General features: G+C 36.8%; 1 protein-coding gene across 1 annotated transcript; it reads left to right on the plus strand.

Moving 5' to 3' along the window:
- The first annotated feature begins 628 nt into the window (after positions 1–628).
- Positions 629–17,956, plus strand: LOC115920154 (peptidase M20 domain-containing protein 2-like). Its single transcript, XM_030975119.1, has 3 exons — positions 629–1,072; positions 5,455–5,746; positions 13,285–17,956. The coding sequence occupies exons 1-3, from the start codon at positions 683–685 to the stop codon at positions 13,836–13,838; spliced, it is 1,236 nt and encodes a 411-aa protein (XP_030830979.1). The 5' UTR covers positions 629–682; the 3' UTR covers positions 13,839–17,956.
- The last annotated feature ends 461 nt before the right edge of the window (positions 17,957–18,417 follow it).

The raw sequence follows: 18,417 nt of genomic DNA on the forward strand, positions 1-18,417 counted from the left end.
AGAAATTCTAAAAATTCATCATTAATTTCCTCTTCTTCCTTCTCCTCTTTTTTTTCTTCTCCTTCTTCCTTTTCTTCTTGTACTTGATATCATTTCTATCATCAGTTTAATGTTGTTATTATTATTATTATCTTTAATAAGTAGTTCTTTTAATTTTCTTATCTGTCTGAAAAAAAAACTATTTTAACTTATTAATTTTATACATGTCTGTAAGGGACCCCACTGGAAATAAGCTCTCGAGCTTTCGTGGGTTATCCTGTTCAAGCTGACTTATTTTTGATCTGTTATTATTGTATATTGTTGTATGTTGGAAGCTTGTCGAATAAAAATCAATCAATCAATCAATCATGTATACAGCTCCAGCAATCCAACAAAACTGCTAAGGGTAATGCTAGACTCTGTCTCTAGTCGTTTGCACAGTATATTTGACTGAAGTGGCTAAACAGCTGTTGTGTAAAAAAATATGCGCACCCGCGCCCACTAAGGCAACATCCGCTATCATTAGTAACATGAATATAAACGAATGGGGCCTTAAAGAATCCTCGTGCGCACTCTTCGCAGTCTAATGTATATATAATTTATATCAATGTATTTCTGAAAGTTCGTTGACCTCTTAGTAGTCGCAAAAGTAGTGGTCTCCAAAGTTGGCTCAGTTGACAATAGGGTCTACACCGATTTCGTCATGGAAGAATTGTCGAGAATTTGCTCTTCCGCTGTCGACTTTGGCGCAAGCAGTTTTCGAGATATCGGTCAAGATATATGGAGAAATCCAGAATTAGGTTTACAAGAGTTTCATGCCAACACGATCCTGTGTAACTTCTTTCGCGAAAACGGGTTCACGGTTGAAGAATTCCTAGGCCCCACTGGCTTTCGTGCTTCGTACGGTAGCACGGAAAATGTCGATGGTGATGGGGTCTCTGGTCCACCAGGGGTTCACGTATGCCTGATGGCTGAGTACGACGCGCTTCCAGAGCTCGGTCATGCTACAGCACATAATTTGGTTTCAGAGGCCTGTGTCGCTACAGCTATTGGTCTCAAAGCAGCTATTGACAAGAAGAGCAGTTTGGGAAAGGTAATATACATGAAAAGTGTCATAATTTTGGTTGGATTTCTTTTAAATTGTAGGCCTACTTTGGAACAAGCACTCCAGCAGAGCATAGACAGTCATAGACAGCAATAACCATCTGATTTGGGTCATTTCTTTAATAAAACTGACATTTGTTGTCATTCCCCAATACAGATGGCAACCCAGAGATCTCGTACCGTGGGGGTAAATTAGAGCCACAGCGTAACAGCTTTTCGTTACCGACATTTCTCCCCCGATTTTCTTTATTTAGATCTAATTTCCTGATTTCTAAATCAGATGTAAATTAGGTCGGTCTATACTAGATCTATATCTCCTAATTACAGTTTTCAAAATTTTCTAACCTATTATAGATCTAGATCTAGAATGTGAAATTTTCGGACTTACTTATATGAATTATCCAATTTGTTCCTCAGAACCGCGAAGCACTTACGTTCATGCATTCGAAATATTACCCGGCGGCCGATATATTTCCGGGTCCACCTACCAAAACATAGCCAATGGCCAATCAGAGCACTCGTTTCGTGGGAGTTCGTTGGTCAAGCCGGGCCGACTCGTATGTAGCTACGGTAGCTATTGGACGTTCGAAAAGAAAAAATTAATATTCATCAACTAAAACCAAGACGGATAATGTTGACGACGAGACTTTCTCGGATTAATCATTAATTTAGGATCTAAATGAGCAAGCTATCGTAAGTCAAATAAGCTATATATATGTTATTTTTAATTAGACTCTAATTATTGTCATATTGCAGCATGTGTGAGGATGTAAAGAGTGAAAATCTCGTAGCATATCTCATTCATCGCGGTCCTGCCGAACCGAACCATTGGTTCCGTACAGTCCCGATAGGACAATCTTCAGTCTCTATAATCGGAGGTCTAGTGGAGCCAGACGTAGTCTCAGTGGAACAACCGACGATTAGAGAGACTGAAGTAGTCTCAGTGGAACAACCGACGATTAGAGAGACTGAAGATTGTCCTATCGGGACTGTACGGAACCAATGGTTCGGTTCGGCAGGACCGCGATGAATGAGATATGCTACGAGATTTTCACTCTTTACATCCTCACACATGCTGCAATATGACAATAATTAGAGTCTAATTAAAAATAACATATATATAGCTTATTTGACTTACGATAGCTTGCTCATTTAGATCCTAAATTAATGATTAATCCGAGAAAGTCTCGTCGTCAACATTATCCGTCTTGGTTTTAGTTGATGAATATTAATTTTTTCTTTTCGAACGTCCAATAGCTACCGTAGCTACATACGAGTCGGCCCGGCTTGACCAACGAACTCCCACGAAACGAGTGCTCTGATTGGCCATTGGCTATGTTTTGGTAGGTGGACCCGGAAATATATCGGCCGCCGGGTAATATTTCGAATGCATGAACGTAAGTGCTTCGCGGTTCTGAGGAACAAATTGGATAATTCATATAAGTAAGTCCGAAAATTTCACATTCTATAATAGGTTAGCAAATTTTGAAAACTGTAATTAGGAGATATATAGACCGACCTAATTTACATCTGATTTAGAAATCAGGAAATTAGATCTAAATAAAGAAAATCGGGGAGAAATGTCGGTAACGAAAAGCTGTTCCGCTGTGGCTCTAATTTACCCCCATGGTACGAGATCTCTGGGTTGCCATCCGTATTGGGGAATGACAACAAATGTCAGTTTTATTAAAGAAATGACCCAAATCAGATGGTTATTGCTGTCTAAGACAGTCATAGCTAGACAGAAATAACCATCTGATTTGGGTCATTTCTTTAATAAAACTGACATTTGTTGTCATTCCCCAATACAGATGGTAACCCAGAGATCTCGTACCGTGGGGGTGGCTATGAACATCTTTTCGTTCACGACATTTTCTTCCCGATTTTCTTTATTTTAGATCTAATTTTCTGATGTCTATATCAGATGTAAATTAGGTCGGTATGTCACTTGTCCTAATTGCAGTTATCAAAATTTGATAACTTAATATTAAATGTATAATTTACGGACTTACTTATATGAATTATCCAACTTGTAGACTATGTCTGAACTTAGACCGAAAGCTTCAGTCTCTATAATCGTCAGTTGTTCCACTGAGACTACGTCTGGCTCCACTAGACCTCCGGTTATAGAGACTGAACGATCGCCTATACCATCGTATGTTGAAGATATCACGGCTAGATTTTAGCCGCTAGGCCCCTCCCACAAACATGACAAACTTGCCACGGCCGTATTGTTATGCCCCCAAAATCCCCCAAAATGTCATTTTACCTCGTCCATATCCAATTTTAAATTAGGCCTAGGCTATAATACATCGGTTCCACTTACTAACTTGATTGAAATAATCCGTTTAATGGTCCCTTTTAAGGAAATTATGGGTCAAAATCGACATCCATGTTGAAAATCTTGCAAGCCGTGTTAAACTCTCGCTGCCGTCAATCTCATCCCTTCTAGTCTACGCCGAAGGCAAAATGATTATGAAGGAAAAACTGTGCGCCATCTACACATTCGTAATGGCGTTATCACAGTCTCTATAACCGGAGGTCTAGTGGAGCCAGACGTAGTCTCAGTGGAACAATCGACGATTATAGAGACTGAAGCTTTCGGTCTAGTCTGAACTGTGAAACAGTACGTTCATGCAAAATATTTCCGGGTCAACCTACCAAAACATAGCCAAATGGCCAATCAGAGCACTCGTTTCGTGGGAGTTCGTTGGTCAAGCCGAAGCTGACTCATACGTAGGTACGGTAGCTATTGGACGTTCAAAAAGAAAAAATGAATATTCATCAACTAAAACCAAGACGGATAATGTTGACGCAAGACTTTCTCGGATTAATCATTAATTTAGGATCTAAATCAGCAAGCTATCGTAAGTCAAATAAGCTATATAGGCCTATATGTTATTTTTAATTTTTATTATAATTGCAGCAGTTGCAGTTATGAGGATGTAAAGAGTAAAAAATCTTGTTGCATATCTCATTCATCGCGGTCCGGTCGAACCGAACCATTTGTTCCGTACAGTCCCGTACAGTCCCGGATAGGCCCTACTTCAGTCTCTATAATCGGAGGTCTAGTGGAGCCAGACGTAGTCTCAGTGGAACAACCGATGATTAGAGAGACTGAAGCTTTCGGTCTTAGTCATAGCGAGTCAATGCTAATGCGGGTAGATATTGGATTTGGAGTCGGTCTAACTTAGTTAGACTTGATTCAGTTGACCGAAATTTTTTGTCTCTTTCGTTCGTTAGCCTCTGAAGGAAAACCTGTGCACGAGCTACGAGTGCAATCATATTTTTTCATTAAGTCTTGGCTTGAAAAGGACGTCATCTTTCACAGTTTTCCCTCTCGTTCTTGTTTTGAGATGGTTGTAGCAGAGCTACCAGTACCAAGTATCATGCATTAGGCATTGACATCATGCATTTCAAGGGTCTGAAAATGCTCTTACGCACGACGCGTGCGCTAGATTTTGAAAAACGCTATACCTTATATGTGTGTTATGCGCTCACGCGCCGAATCATTAAAATGTCACGCGCATCGCCGATCTTTGAACTTGGCGTCTCTGCTGTAGCTACCGAGCTACGAGTGCACAATTTTTTTTTCATAATCATTTTTCCTTGCGCGTAGACTAGAAGGGATGAGATTTAGATGCGTCATGCGCAGTGAGAGTTTAAAATACGGCTGCAAGATTTTCAACATGGATGTCGATTTTGACCCATAATTTCCTGAAAAGGGACCATTAAACGGGATTATACGGTAAGTGGAACTGATGTAGTTTAGTCTACTGGTATGTTCCATAATAAATGCATCGGATATAACATGATTTTTCTCGGACTTCAATCTCTTTTTTTTGTCAGGAAATTCCTCTCCATTGACTGCAAAATCATGCTGAAGAAATTCAGTGAGCCCCCCCCCCCCCCCTTCCAGGAAAAAATCAATCCAAAAACTACTTTTCTGGTGATTCGATCAAAGCCTCCTCTTAATCAATTCCTCCTTTTTACCTGCATATTTAGTACTGCCACCTATCCCATAATATAGGCTAAGGAATCATTTTTTTAAATCCTAGATTTAACCTTTTCTTAAATATAACTTTATTTCCTAATGAGTAATGATTTCAGTCTACCGTACAATGGACTAAAACAAGATCCTATATTCCTCTTTCGCTTTGTTCTTGCTCGTGCAAAGGCAGCGCTCAAACCTCAATCCTGATCTACGTGCCTCTCTCTCACTCTCTCTATCTCTGCACGTAACATAGCTTCAATGCATAACATGTTTTTTCCTCAGGAATATTTTCACAATTGGAGTATAGACTGTTATCCACTCATTTTTACCATTTTACCACTTTTATCCAATCAACGTTGCTGCTGACCCTCAAATAGGTTACCATCCTTGGGACCCCAGATTCGGAAGGTAATGGCAAGAAGATGGAGGCGATCAAGGAAGGCTTCTTCAAAGATGTTGACCTGGCTGTGACATTCATCCCATTTACCTGCCATGTCGCCAAGCCTATCATGCTGACTATCATGAGGCAAACCATCTGCTTCAAGGGCAAGGCAGCTCATGCATCAACCAGCCCCTGGGATGGGAGGAACGCCCTGGATGCTGCCATCCTGTGCTATAACAACATCTCAGTACTAAGGCAACAGCTCAAGCCATACATGCAGATCCATTGTAAGATCATGATAGCAATATAGCAATATTTTTAACCCTTTTAGGATAGGCAATTTCTAAGGGCTAAATTGATCCCTTTTCTTTTTCAAAGTGGCACCAATTATAATTGTCATTGCTATGTAATGTTGTTCTAGTAAAATGTCTTGTCTCTCAAAACAAAATGCTTAGCGAGCTGCATGATGTTGGAAAGTTTATTAAAAAAATATTGTTCGAAAAACAGTGGTTTTAAGCCTGTCAGCACGTTGTCATTTGAAGGGTTTTAAAGATCATTTTCTTTTTCAAAATTCCTGGTGTTAAAAGCAATGTGGTTATAAATGCAACAAAAAGGATACAGTGGGTGGAGACATTTTTGCCCTTTCTTTTTATGCATCTAGTATTTTTAATGGTTCTGCATCATATTTACTGAGCCAAACCACAAAAAGTGGAGGGCTTGTCTTGATAAAGATTACAAAATTCTATCTTTCAAATGTAGCAAGACTTTTAAGAGGAGGTTTGTAGAAATTGTAGCTCGTGACATCACATTTACATCCGAGTTGTGTGTAAGGACAAAATTTAACAAAATTCAGGAGTTTTCATATTTTAGTACAATACCCAAATATTGAATACTTTTAAAGTGTACCTATTCTCTAGAGAAAAAATTAATGTATAGCTAGCAGGGTTGGCATATTTCCCGCTTCGGAGGCTTATTTCCCGGACGCCGGGAAATAACCGGTGTTTACCGGTATTTTACTGCTTTTTACCGGTATTTACCGGTATTTACCACTTTTTACCGGGAAATACCGGGAAATATATTTCTCCACTCACTTGTTCATAGGGATTGTCCAATTTTGAACATAATAACAATGGTGGCGAGTATGGTTGCTCTTGTGTGTACTATTTTGTGTGTGTGTGTGTTTGTTCGTGTGTTTGTCTATGTCTGTAATTATGTAATGCTGGAAAAAAATACAGGAAAAAGATACCAAATATACACCTAATCTAGATATGATGTTCTTCATTAAAGGGAACCAAAACCTTCATACTAAGTTACTTTTATTGTAAAGTTTAAGATATTTGAATAAAATCAGTGAAAAATTGAACAAAATCGGGCAAGGAATAAGGAAGTTAGAGCTTTTTAAAATGACTCGTCACTAGAGGGTGATATTCAATTTGATGACATCATTTGTGGACAACTCGCCATGCCTTTTGTACATCAAATTTCACAAGTCTTTTGTTTTTTCCTATTTATTTTGGTTCTTGATCGGATTTCATAACATGTGAAGCAGAATATCATTTTGCATTCTATTATCTCAATCACAAGAAAAAATGATGTCGTCAAATTGAATATCGCCCTCTAGTGACTAGTCATTTCAAAAAGCTTTAACTTCCTCATTCCTTGCCCGATTTTGTTCAAATTTTCACTGATTTTATTCAAATATCTTAAACTTTACAATAAAAGTAACTTGTATAAAGGTTTTGGTTCCCAGTTGCTAATTACCATATTCATGAATATCTATTAATTAGCATATGCTCAAAATGCCATTTGTTTGGGTGTGTACAATTTTGTATGCAGTGAGGATTTTATAAATCTGTTTGTGTGTTCCTACTATGAGTATTGTGCTGCTAATTATTTCAGAACAATATTTTCAGTTATGAGGCTAAAAACAAGTAAAATTATTAATAAATAGAGAATTAAAATCATATTTCCCGTTTTTTACATATATACCGGACGCACATCTTATTTACCGGACGGTATTTACCGGTATTTACCGCCGGTAATTACCGCCACTGGTATTTACCGCCCAACCCTGATAGCTAGAAATCTAAAATGTATAAAGTCAACCAAGGAAATCTAAAATGTATAAAATCAACCTTTTTAACGATTTTACATGAAGAAAACATAAGATAACATAAAACCACATATGTAGGGCTCACATAAAATCCAATTCAGACCAGGGATTTAGAAACTTGGAATGGATGGAGATACCGTCTCAAAGGAATTTCCAGAGGAAAAGATATTCAGGATTGACTTGGCTTAACAACAAGAATTGTAATCCCCTCCAGCCATCAAGTCCATCAACAGCTGCCCCTATCAGACCACAGGGCAGTGTTTCATGAAACATTACAGGTTCACAGACATCCCATTGAAACGCGTGTTAAACTTAATACACGCATTTCAATGGGATGTCGGTGAGATTGTACTTATGACGGTTTCGTGAGACGCTGCCCAGATCAGTCTGCTCGCCTTAGATCTCTAAACACTCGGTCGTAAGAATATGGAGGCATCGAGCTTAGAAGCCATGCGTGCCACCGCAAAAAATGACGTCATGTTCAGTGAAGATGTAGCTATAATATATAGAATACAGAATACACAACATATGACCAATGCAACTTTCTATTGGTTATCATATGTTTCTTTTGTGCTCGGATAACTCTACTGAAGACATAACCATTTGAACCAGCAAAATCGACCAAGGAAATCGGGAGTTAGAGCCAATGTTAGGTTGTCATCATCACAATTTTCTTATCTAATTATTGACATCTTCCATATATTTCCAAAATTTGTACATACATGTAGCTAGGAAGGTAGTCCAAAGGTTTATCTCCGAAAAGAAGTAAATGAAATTGTGATATTAGATAGCTTAGACAGATACCAAGATGTAATTGGTCCAGAGCTCGTCACGTGTTATCAATTGCGAGCAAGTTTTGTAATTGTTATACACTGTATTTTCCTGGTTGGTCACTTTCCAGTGTTATATTCACCAGCTGGTGAAATGAACATATTTTTAACCAATGCATGTCGCCCTCTTAAGGACTGTATGTCACCAGTAACACCTATACCGAGAGTCAATTTTTTTTTAATCAATATTTTTTTTCTCCCTTGAAATGATATTTTCCACATTTTTCACTTAGAAACATACTCTTTATTGCATGTTATGAACAACAGTGTGAAATGTATACTATGGTTTGTTTCAGATGTTACACAATGTTAACATTTCAATGAGATCATCAATTTCTACAAACTCTACAATATAGATGTTTAATCAGCTTGCTAATGTTCTTTGCCTTCAACTATATAGTGTGTCATTCAATAATATCACTAACACATACATGTATGTAAGCACTGAAACATTGACAAATCTTTAAAAAAATAAAACTATAAAAAAGTACCCCCAGTCATGTAAGTACGGTAGTAAGAAATAAGTGAATCCTAATGTATGTACATCTCGAGAATTAGACATTTTTTATGTGTTTTAAAATTGTGTATGTTTTAGGTTATAATACTACTGTAGTAACAATCATCCTTTACCACTATTTGTATTAGGAGGCTGTTTCAAACGACAATATGTTTTAATGCTCTTAAATTTATTTATTTAATTGATGACCGATTGATGAATGGATGGATTGATTGGTTGGTCGGTTGGTTGGTTGATACATCTTAACTCTTGCTGTGCCTATATTACAGGTGACAAACAATATACAGTGTAGGTTAAACATGTACCGTATTTGCCGGCGATAAGGCCGCAGCGCCGCACCCCCAACTTTGACATTTTGTAGAGGAAAAAAAACAAAAACGGACAGCCCATTTATATTTCACACTAGTGTAGGGTTGCGGTTCTAACAGATAATTCCTACCACTCTTAACACAGAGGCAGCCCAGCAGACATGTTGTAGGATTGATAACTACTAGCTAACTGACCAGGTTTTAATGTGTAAAGGCATTACAGCATTCTATGTAGCATTCCACATACATTCCATGCAAAGTATAATAAATCAATAAATATTCATATAGTCCCATACAAGTATAAATCAACATCACAAAGTATTCTTGAATATTCAAACATAAACAAAGGGTATATATTGAATATTCATAGTATGTGTAAATCATACTACATAAGCATGACTGCATCAGGTGAACATTGAAACTAATGAGAGAGAGAGATAGACAGATGAAAGGAAAGTGGATGAAAAGGGTGAATGTGAATGAGGGATGACCTATTAATATGAAAGGGATGAATCATGGATATGAAGGGGAGTTTCAGAAGTTCAAAATAAATCCCTACACTAGCTTATACATTTTGTATGTATGCATACATTTGAGGGAGATACTACATGTATATGTTTAGGATCATTAAATAAGGTATTACTGGTAATGCCCTTTTCTTTTATACATGTATGTACTTTCTACACAGATTAGTTACGTGTACAGAGTGCCCTTTTTAAAAGGTATTTTTAAATGAAAATCCATATTTCCCATAAATTTTTAGAAAAACATTTTAATTTGCTTGATTTTATCAACTTTATATACCTGTATCATACCCGTGTCATGTACATACACGTACACTGGGTATTGCTTAAGTGGGTGATTTTGAGCTTTTTTAACCTACCAAATAGTTTAGATAGACCATACAATCTTTGGTTATATGACATAATTTGGAACAACCTCTGTAAAAATGAAAACGTGATGATTTGCAAACACACATCAATGTAAATAGCAAGAGGAGAGGTTGAAAAATTGAAATTTGCTATTCTCACATCTATCTTTGCCCCTCATTTGAACTAGTTAAAGTATGAAAATGTCTGTTAACAGTTTAATGTAACATCCGAAACGTGCTACAGCAAAACAGAAATAATAATAATAATATTTAATTTTTATATAGCGCTTAATACAAATGTCTCTAAGCTAAGAAAGTGCTGTTAAAATGGCTGAATAATTTTTATGAGTCACTTTTATTGAGATTGTTTCTGATAAATTACAACTAAGGATATACTAAAACAGCCAGGAATGCCTTGCACCACAAAGTTATTGGATTTGACCTGATTTGTGTTTTGACTTGTGTTAAGACTTATAATAATTTATTTCATAATGATTTTTTCACTCCGGATACCCTCAAATATAGATTATCATCATTTATTTGGTATTTTTTGTTTCGGACGTTACAACTGTTAACAGAAAATTGGTTTTAACTATAAAATAGTATTGTAATGATGTATTGCAAATTTCTTTTTTTTTGGTGGGTAGCCGCCATGAAATGTTTAAAAAATGTTACGAAAGATACATGTAGGTCCTGCAGTTCATATATTTTCTGCTACTTCAAATTGAAAGTTGTTTCGGACGTTACAAAATTGTTTACGGAAAATGAGACAACTTTTTCAAATTTTGAATATATTTATAATATAAGCGCTACTACAATTAAATGATATTTTCTTTTAATTTAATGACTTGGAGTAACTAATAAGCTTATTCAAACCATAAACAATCTCATTAAATGATTGTTCTAGTGGGTTAAATGAGGGCCTACATTGTTTACAGAAATACAGGAGTTAATTCAGATTACTGTTAACTTTCTTTAAGATCCACCCATGCTCATTAATCATCAATAGAAAAAAAACATATTGCTGGTGGGTATATATTTTTTTCGGCTCCAACCAAAAAGGTATGTCAGTTTTGTTACAAAATTCCGTAAACAATTGGCTGTTCAGGGATACCTCATGCACATAAAGCAACGCTGACATTTTTTCGTTAAGCTATGGGAGGTTAACCTAGGTCCATGCTACAAGAAAAAGTTGTAACTGATTTCTAATTCTTTATCTTTGTAAAGTTTCCGGCTGTCAAAGGGCCATTAAGCTATATAGTCATAGTTTAAAAAAACAGTGCCATATAACATTCTTCGGACCTGAAGGGAGTATTGCGCGCATTGGGAAAATATAACTCCCTTCAGCAGTCCAAAGAATGTTATTTTACACCCCCTGCCAGTCAATATCTGTATATTACCATATGTTTGCGCATTTGTTGGATGAGGGTTAGAATTTGTCAATTCATCACCACTTTATACCCCGGGTACAGGTTGGCAACGCATACAATCCGTGCTCGCTGCACTGGGCTAGAATCCCAAACATGAATCACAAATCAGAACTTTGTTACAAAACAAGGTCACTGCGGGAAAGTGCTTAAAGCGATTTTCCATTAACGCTGATTCTAGCTCATTTCGAGCCCAGCCACTGCCCATCACACTGCGCAGTTTGACCAAGGAAGTAAAGGTCAACTTCGGCGCGTGCTTTCTGGAATTGTTAACGGCCGACTGTCGATTGCTGTTTTGAGCATAGATAGCAATAATTAAACAAAGAATGAGAAGGTGATAGAAGGAAGAAACAAAGAATAACATAAGGAAAGACAGAAAGAGAAAGTCGATATAATGATTAAAAGAAAGAATAACATAAGAGAAATTGATAGAATTATAAAAACAAAGAATAAGATAAGAGAAGGTGATAGAAGGAAGAAACAAAGAATAACATAAGGAAAGAGAAAATGATAGAATGATTAAAACAAAGAATAACATACCAAAAGGTGATAGAAGGAAAAATCACAGAATAATTATAAGAATAGAAGGAAAAAACAAAGAATAATTATAAGATTAGAAGGAAGAAACAAAGAATAACAAAAGAGAAAGTGATAGAATTATAAAAACAAAGAATGACATAAGAATAGAAAGAAGAAACAAAGAGAAAATGATAGAAGGAAAACAAGGAATAACAAAACGGAACAGGCCACGATAAAGAGCATGGTATAGTGAACGCAAATTGTGTGAAAAGCATGCGCGCGGTTTTTGCCTAAACTGGAACAGGCCAGGAAAATTACGCCATAGAATCATGATTGAGAACTAAGTTCGTTCAATCGAATTTTAGCGACCGTGATTCAGCAGAATCATGATACAAAACGCATCTTTTTCAGTGTTTCATGTTTGTGTATTTAAACACGTTTATTTTATCGCCCGATGAAAAAATTGCTTGAGCGGAACGTGTTTTAAACTAAACGTCTTTAAATATCGTGATTCTAGGGTGAAAAAGTGTCAATTAAACGCACCCTTAGTGCTACTAGGGAGTTGTGTGGTCTTGGAGGGAGGTTAAGGTGATTATGGTGGGAAAAGCAAACTAAGCCACTGTGACCCTTGGGGTCTCTCCTCCCACTATCACTTATTGGAGATGTGCAGGTGAGGTTTAGTGCATTGGAACCTTAATATGCAAGAGTAGTGAATCTCCACTACATGGGGCTTCCATTTAATATCCTATCTCAGGGACTGAGTGTTTTCCACTTTAACCTATATTTTGTCTAATGTCTATGAAACGGGACAACGCAGGCTTCAGTCACCTGCCTGGGTTGAATTCAGTTTAACAGGCAGATGCTTTACTGACTGAGCCAAGTGGCCTCCTTTAACTATTGACATTCATTTATCTGTTTGTTCAAGTGGGTCATGTGTGTTGAAAAGGCTTGTCTCAATGGTAATGCCAGATATTTGTGCTTGAGGAAATCAATCCAGTCCAGTACATACCGTTGTACAAAGCAGTTTCCTATATAATCTATTATCTTGTTAATTAAAAATGTATATTGCTAAAGATTGTACAAATTTTGTTTATTATTATTAAATCAGGGCAGCGTTATAACGTGACGGACATGTGCGCTATATAAGAAACCACTATTTTTATTATTATTATTATTATTGTTATTATTATATTATAGTAATAATATGTATTTATTATTTTTCTATTGTGCCATCCAACAGGTATCATCTCAAATGGAGGATTAAGACCTAACATCATCCCAGAACAAACAGAGATGAAGTTTTACTTGCGTGCCCCTGACCACATCGAAATGGCCCACCTACAGCAGCGAGCCGATGCAGCCTTCAAGGCAGCTGCCCGAGCCACTGGATGTGAGCTGGAAATAGCCTTTACCCCAACACCCTACTCCAACCTATGCAACAGCTCCAAGTTGGCTGCGCTGTATCAAGAAGAAGCAGAGAGCCTGGGCTGCGTATTCACTACCAATGAAGAGATGGGCGGGAGACTAGTCGGGTCATCAGACTCTGGTAACGTGTCACACGTTGTACCGACCATTGCGCCAGCTTTCGACATTGCAAACGCTGCAAGCGCCACCAACACCCAGTCCTTTGCAGAGTTGGCAGGAACGGAGGAGGCACATAATCAGACCATAGTGGCTTCTAAAGCAATGTGTAAGGCGTTACTCAAAGCAATGTTGGATCCAGGCATCTTGGCCGGTATAAAGAGTGACTTTGAGAAGGATTCTTGCGCTGCATCTTTGACTGAATGGTCTTGAGTATGATGAATTCATGATAGCACTGTTGCAGTTAATATTTGCCAGGGCTCAATGTTTACTCAGGAGTCTTTCAAAAAATTTGAAAACAAGAGGATCATCTTGTATCTCTTTAAGGAACATTATCCCCTTACATTCAAGAAATCAACTTCAGGCAGTTTAAATAGCCTTGTCCACCAATATCTGACATATACAAACAGTACAATGACATATCCAAACCGATATTATTTAGGAAAAAAAATAGGAATTAGAATTGCCCTTGAGTTGATTTCTTGAAAGTCTTTGCTGTCATTATGTGGAATAATTGTTTACATTTGAGGTTCATTGCGGGATGTCATAGTGTCATTTACAATTGGACCTTTGTGTGCATTGAGCCCTGTTTTTAGAAAATTTATATTAAAAATGCACAAATTTCTATCAGATATATTCTGAAACATAGATGACAGGACTTTTTGAAGTGTTAATTACTGCATGCATGTAATTTATCCTATTAGAGAAGTGTAAGCACACAATGATGCCTGTATTTCAACAATCAAACCTTGTTAGCTGTACACCAATGGGATAAGGGGATATATAAGCAGTTGCTGGCAAAAAAAGTTGGGTAATAAAAATAGTTTGATCTAAATTCTATGGAGCTGGCATCTGAATAAATTTAATTATTACACAATTTATTTGCATTTAAAAAATAAAAACCTGTTTCAATGTTCAAATCAGTCATGATAAGAATGACTTTGACAATTGCTGTGTTGCATGTACCCTTTACATAACAACGTCTGTTGATTTTGTTTTGGGAAACTGATGATGGACTTTAAAAAATGGTATCCCGAACTTGAGATATTATTCTGCCAAATCTTCAAGCATGACAGTTGTACATGTACCACTGATCTATACATTTGCTGGATAGATCACTATTGTATGCCATTGAAGCTGTTCATTGGCCACCATTCTATCCCCTGCAAAAAAGCCAAATGAACTCTATAACTTTACGATGGCCAAAAGGTTGTCTCACTTTTGTTCCACTCTTGGTTTAATTAGATTTCCAGCTGTCCTAGAAATGGGTGGCGTTAACTTTTAAAAATAAAATTTGTGTATGGCATGGTGTGAGATACTCCTAGTCTTTAGTGTATACCTACTAGGGGCGATCAGTAAGTTCATAACCCAACTATGAAGAAGTAGGTATTCAGTGACGTAATTATGTCTTATGAATACTTCATCTTTCCCATTTCTGTACAGCTGCACCCAACCTAGGTATAAGAGCAGCCATTCAAATTGGAGTACCTGACTATTAAGTCAATGGATGTTGTTCAGCAACATGCAGTCACCCATTTCTTAGTTCAGAAGGAGCTGAAGGATATCTCTAAAGTGATTAACACAATATTAGGGGACAATGCTCTTTGCTCTCTTTAAAGCTGGTTGGGTGAGCATTGATGACGACCCACGCAGTGGTCGCCCGTCCACTTCAGTTACAAATGACAATGACAATGACATCTGTTACTGAAGTGGATGGGCGACCCTGTGTGGGTCATCATCAATGCTTTCTCTACCAGCTTTGAAGACAGCTGCCCATTTCTATACTGTGGAGTTGGCAAGAGCATGGTCCCCCTAATGTTATCACCAGTTCCTCATTGATATCCTTCAGCTCCTTCTTCTGTAGCACCATGAAACAAATAACTGCACGTTGCTGAATAGCATCCATTCACATAGTCTTTTCTTTTAAAGTCCCAGGTACTCCAATTTGTAAAAAGGTATAAACCTAGGTGGGGTTGCTGCTGAACTTATATCTTGTCACCTGTATTGGGAAGATAAAATATTCAAACAACATAGTTGTAAACATGTACATCACCAAATACCTGCTCTAATAAGTCCATGGTCAGGCTATGAAAGCCCCTTGTGCATGATAAAATAGAACATTGATGCAGTTATAAGCATGTGAAACTTGTGTGCAAATTTTCAATGCCAAAAATATGGGTGTGTTGGTGTTTCTTTTTTTCTTTTTTAAATTACATGTGATTGTTAAAACTGTTACTCTTAGCAATTTTTTTAATATTTCGTTTGATGCTGCATTCTAGTGTCAAAGATGGAAAATGCCATATTTGGGCCTCTTAGAAATCCTCTTGTAAAATTGACACTAAACAGTTCATAGTATTATTTTAGCAATCAAAGTTAATGTTTGGGTATGGTATTGATACATACATTATGTTCTATTGCTGTAAAATCATAGATACATATTTGATTATTTTATTGCTTACTTAACATCAACATGCAGTTCTGAAATACAGTCTTCTAATACTGGTAAGCATTCGCTTGTGTTCTACCTACCAAGCTTTTACCCAGTGTACTGTAGAGTGTAATCTGTTTGATGTAGAATATTGGCTGATGTGTGTTCAGTAGTAAATGCAGTATCCACAAACTCATGGATAGTTTTATTATGGTTGTTCGAGAGTGTATTTTGAAGTGATATGGGTACCCATGTACTGATAAGTTGACTTTCTGTATAAGCTATCACGGATATTTATCAAACATTTGTCATCATTACATATAGGTATTTCAAATATCTTCCTATTATTATTATATTTCTTTGATACTTATACCAGCTGCACAGGAAAACATGTGACAACAACCAAAGTGACCATATGTTACATTTTAAGTGTGTTGGACAGTAAAATTAAAACAGAAGTATTGTACTTTAAACTGTAGAAGTGTTGTGGTGGAGTGGATATATGTCACCTGACTGTGGATCACAAGGTCTGAGGTTTAAGTCCCACTGCAATGTCCTTTGGCAAGACATTAATTTACATTTGCCACACTCGACCCAGTTGAGGTAAATGGGTACCTGGCAGGAATTAGTTCCTTGAAATGCTAGAGCTCCATGATGGCAGCCTTGCTAAAGCAAGGGTAATCATTTCCAAAGCTCTTTGGAAACGCATAGAGACTTTATAATGTGATATGCACTACGGTATAAAAGAATCAAATGTTATTATCCCCTCGCCCACGAAGTCGGAGGGGATATAGTAATGCTGCAAGCCGTCCTTCCGTCTGTAACAAATCTGGTTTCCATTTGATAACTGTAGGAAATTAATTCATACATTTTTTAAATTCTACATGTGAGTATTGAGATTGTGAGGCAAACGTGCCATCGATATGATGACCTGTTCCTCGTTGCCCCCTCCCCCCCCCCCCCCCCCCGCCAGGCTTTAATACATTTTATCCTCACTGACATTGCTCCCACATAGTTTGGAAAGGCATGAAGGCTGTATTTATTTATGGAACAATTGTTTTAGTATGTAAGTTTCAGACCCGTCATGATATTGCCTCTCTAACTGTGAATCTGAAATGCATGTATTCTGACCCCGAACTGGTCCCCCATTTCAATAGTAATAATACTATCCTCATTATGTATTGTAATGTCATGATTTCAGTTTATTATCATTATAAGATACTTGGAAGTTGTTTCATAATTTGGGTATATAAAAAGCATGCTGTATAAAAGGGGAATTAAATCTTCTTACAATGTTGGCATTAAATGGAAACAGGAATTTAAAAAAAAAAAATTAGTGAGATGCAGATACATTTGTGAATCAGACAAAGTGAGAAGGGTCAATTCTTTTTTAAATATCTGTGATTATAACTGATATGGAGAGCCTCCCATTCACAATTCTATGATATTTGTGAAATCATTTGTGGTTTATACTTTTGTACTGATAATAAACCCTTTTCTTTATTTTTCATGATGGGACGAGAGATGTATTATTCTGATTTGTAATGGGGGAAATTCTTTTTACATGTCAGGAGAAAAAATGTGTCTGTTCCATAGTAAAAATTGAAGGTACCAAAAATTTGCAAGGAGTTTGCTTGCCATTTTTATTTCCCTTCTTACAACCTTCTTCTTTGTCTTCTTTTTCTTTCTTTCTTTCATTCTTTTCATTTTTTGATAGAATTGAAAATTTAAAAATGTATTTTTTTAGTTGTACACTTAAGCACCTGATTTCATTGGGAAAATATGCTATCATGTTAAGAATTTCTTTGAGTGTACTGGATTGAACAATTCTTTTATTTATCAGCATGAACTTACAAATGTTTTTAGGATACAGATTCAATAAATTGTCTTATTTTCTCATTTATTTTTGTTTAATAGTTGCGATTCTCTTTTCTAAATCTCATATATTCTGAAAGTAAAAGATGATGAGAGTGCAAATTACCTTGAGAGACAAGATGATATTATGTTGAAAGTGACTGTCATAAAAGTGAGTTCAAAAGTGACGTAAGTCTAGCTTTGATGAATGTTATATCCTTTAATTCCTTTTTGACCATTGAAATATAATTGAGGCAAATCCCTATCGGACTCGGTAGTCTATTAAAAAGAGAAAAAATAACGAGTGGTCTAGCGCCATCTCTCGTTCATTACAGCACAGCAGCGCCGTTCGTGCATATTTTTGTACACATCTGTTTAGCCATTTTCGCGAAATATTTCCTAGAAGTGCTCTGGTAAAAGAGTCCAAGTCGTCAGCGCACTATAGTACATGTGCAAGCACGTACACCCAGGGAAAAGAAGATGATAGAAAAGGGAAAACAAGCATATAGT

This window comes from Strongylocentrotus purpuratus, unplaced genomic scaffold (genome assembly GCF_000002235.5).
Source record: "Strongylocentrotus purpuratus isolate Spur 01 unplaced genomic scaffold, Spur_5.0 spur5_scaffold_8, whole genome shotgun sequence".
Lineage (NCBI taxonomy): Eukaryota > Metazoa > Echinodermata > Echinoidea > Camarodonta > Strongylocentrotidae > Strongylocentrotus > Strongylocentrotus purpuratus.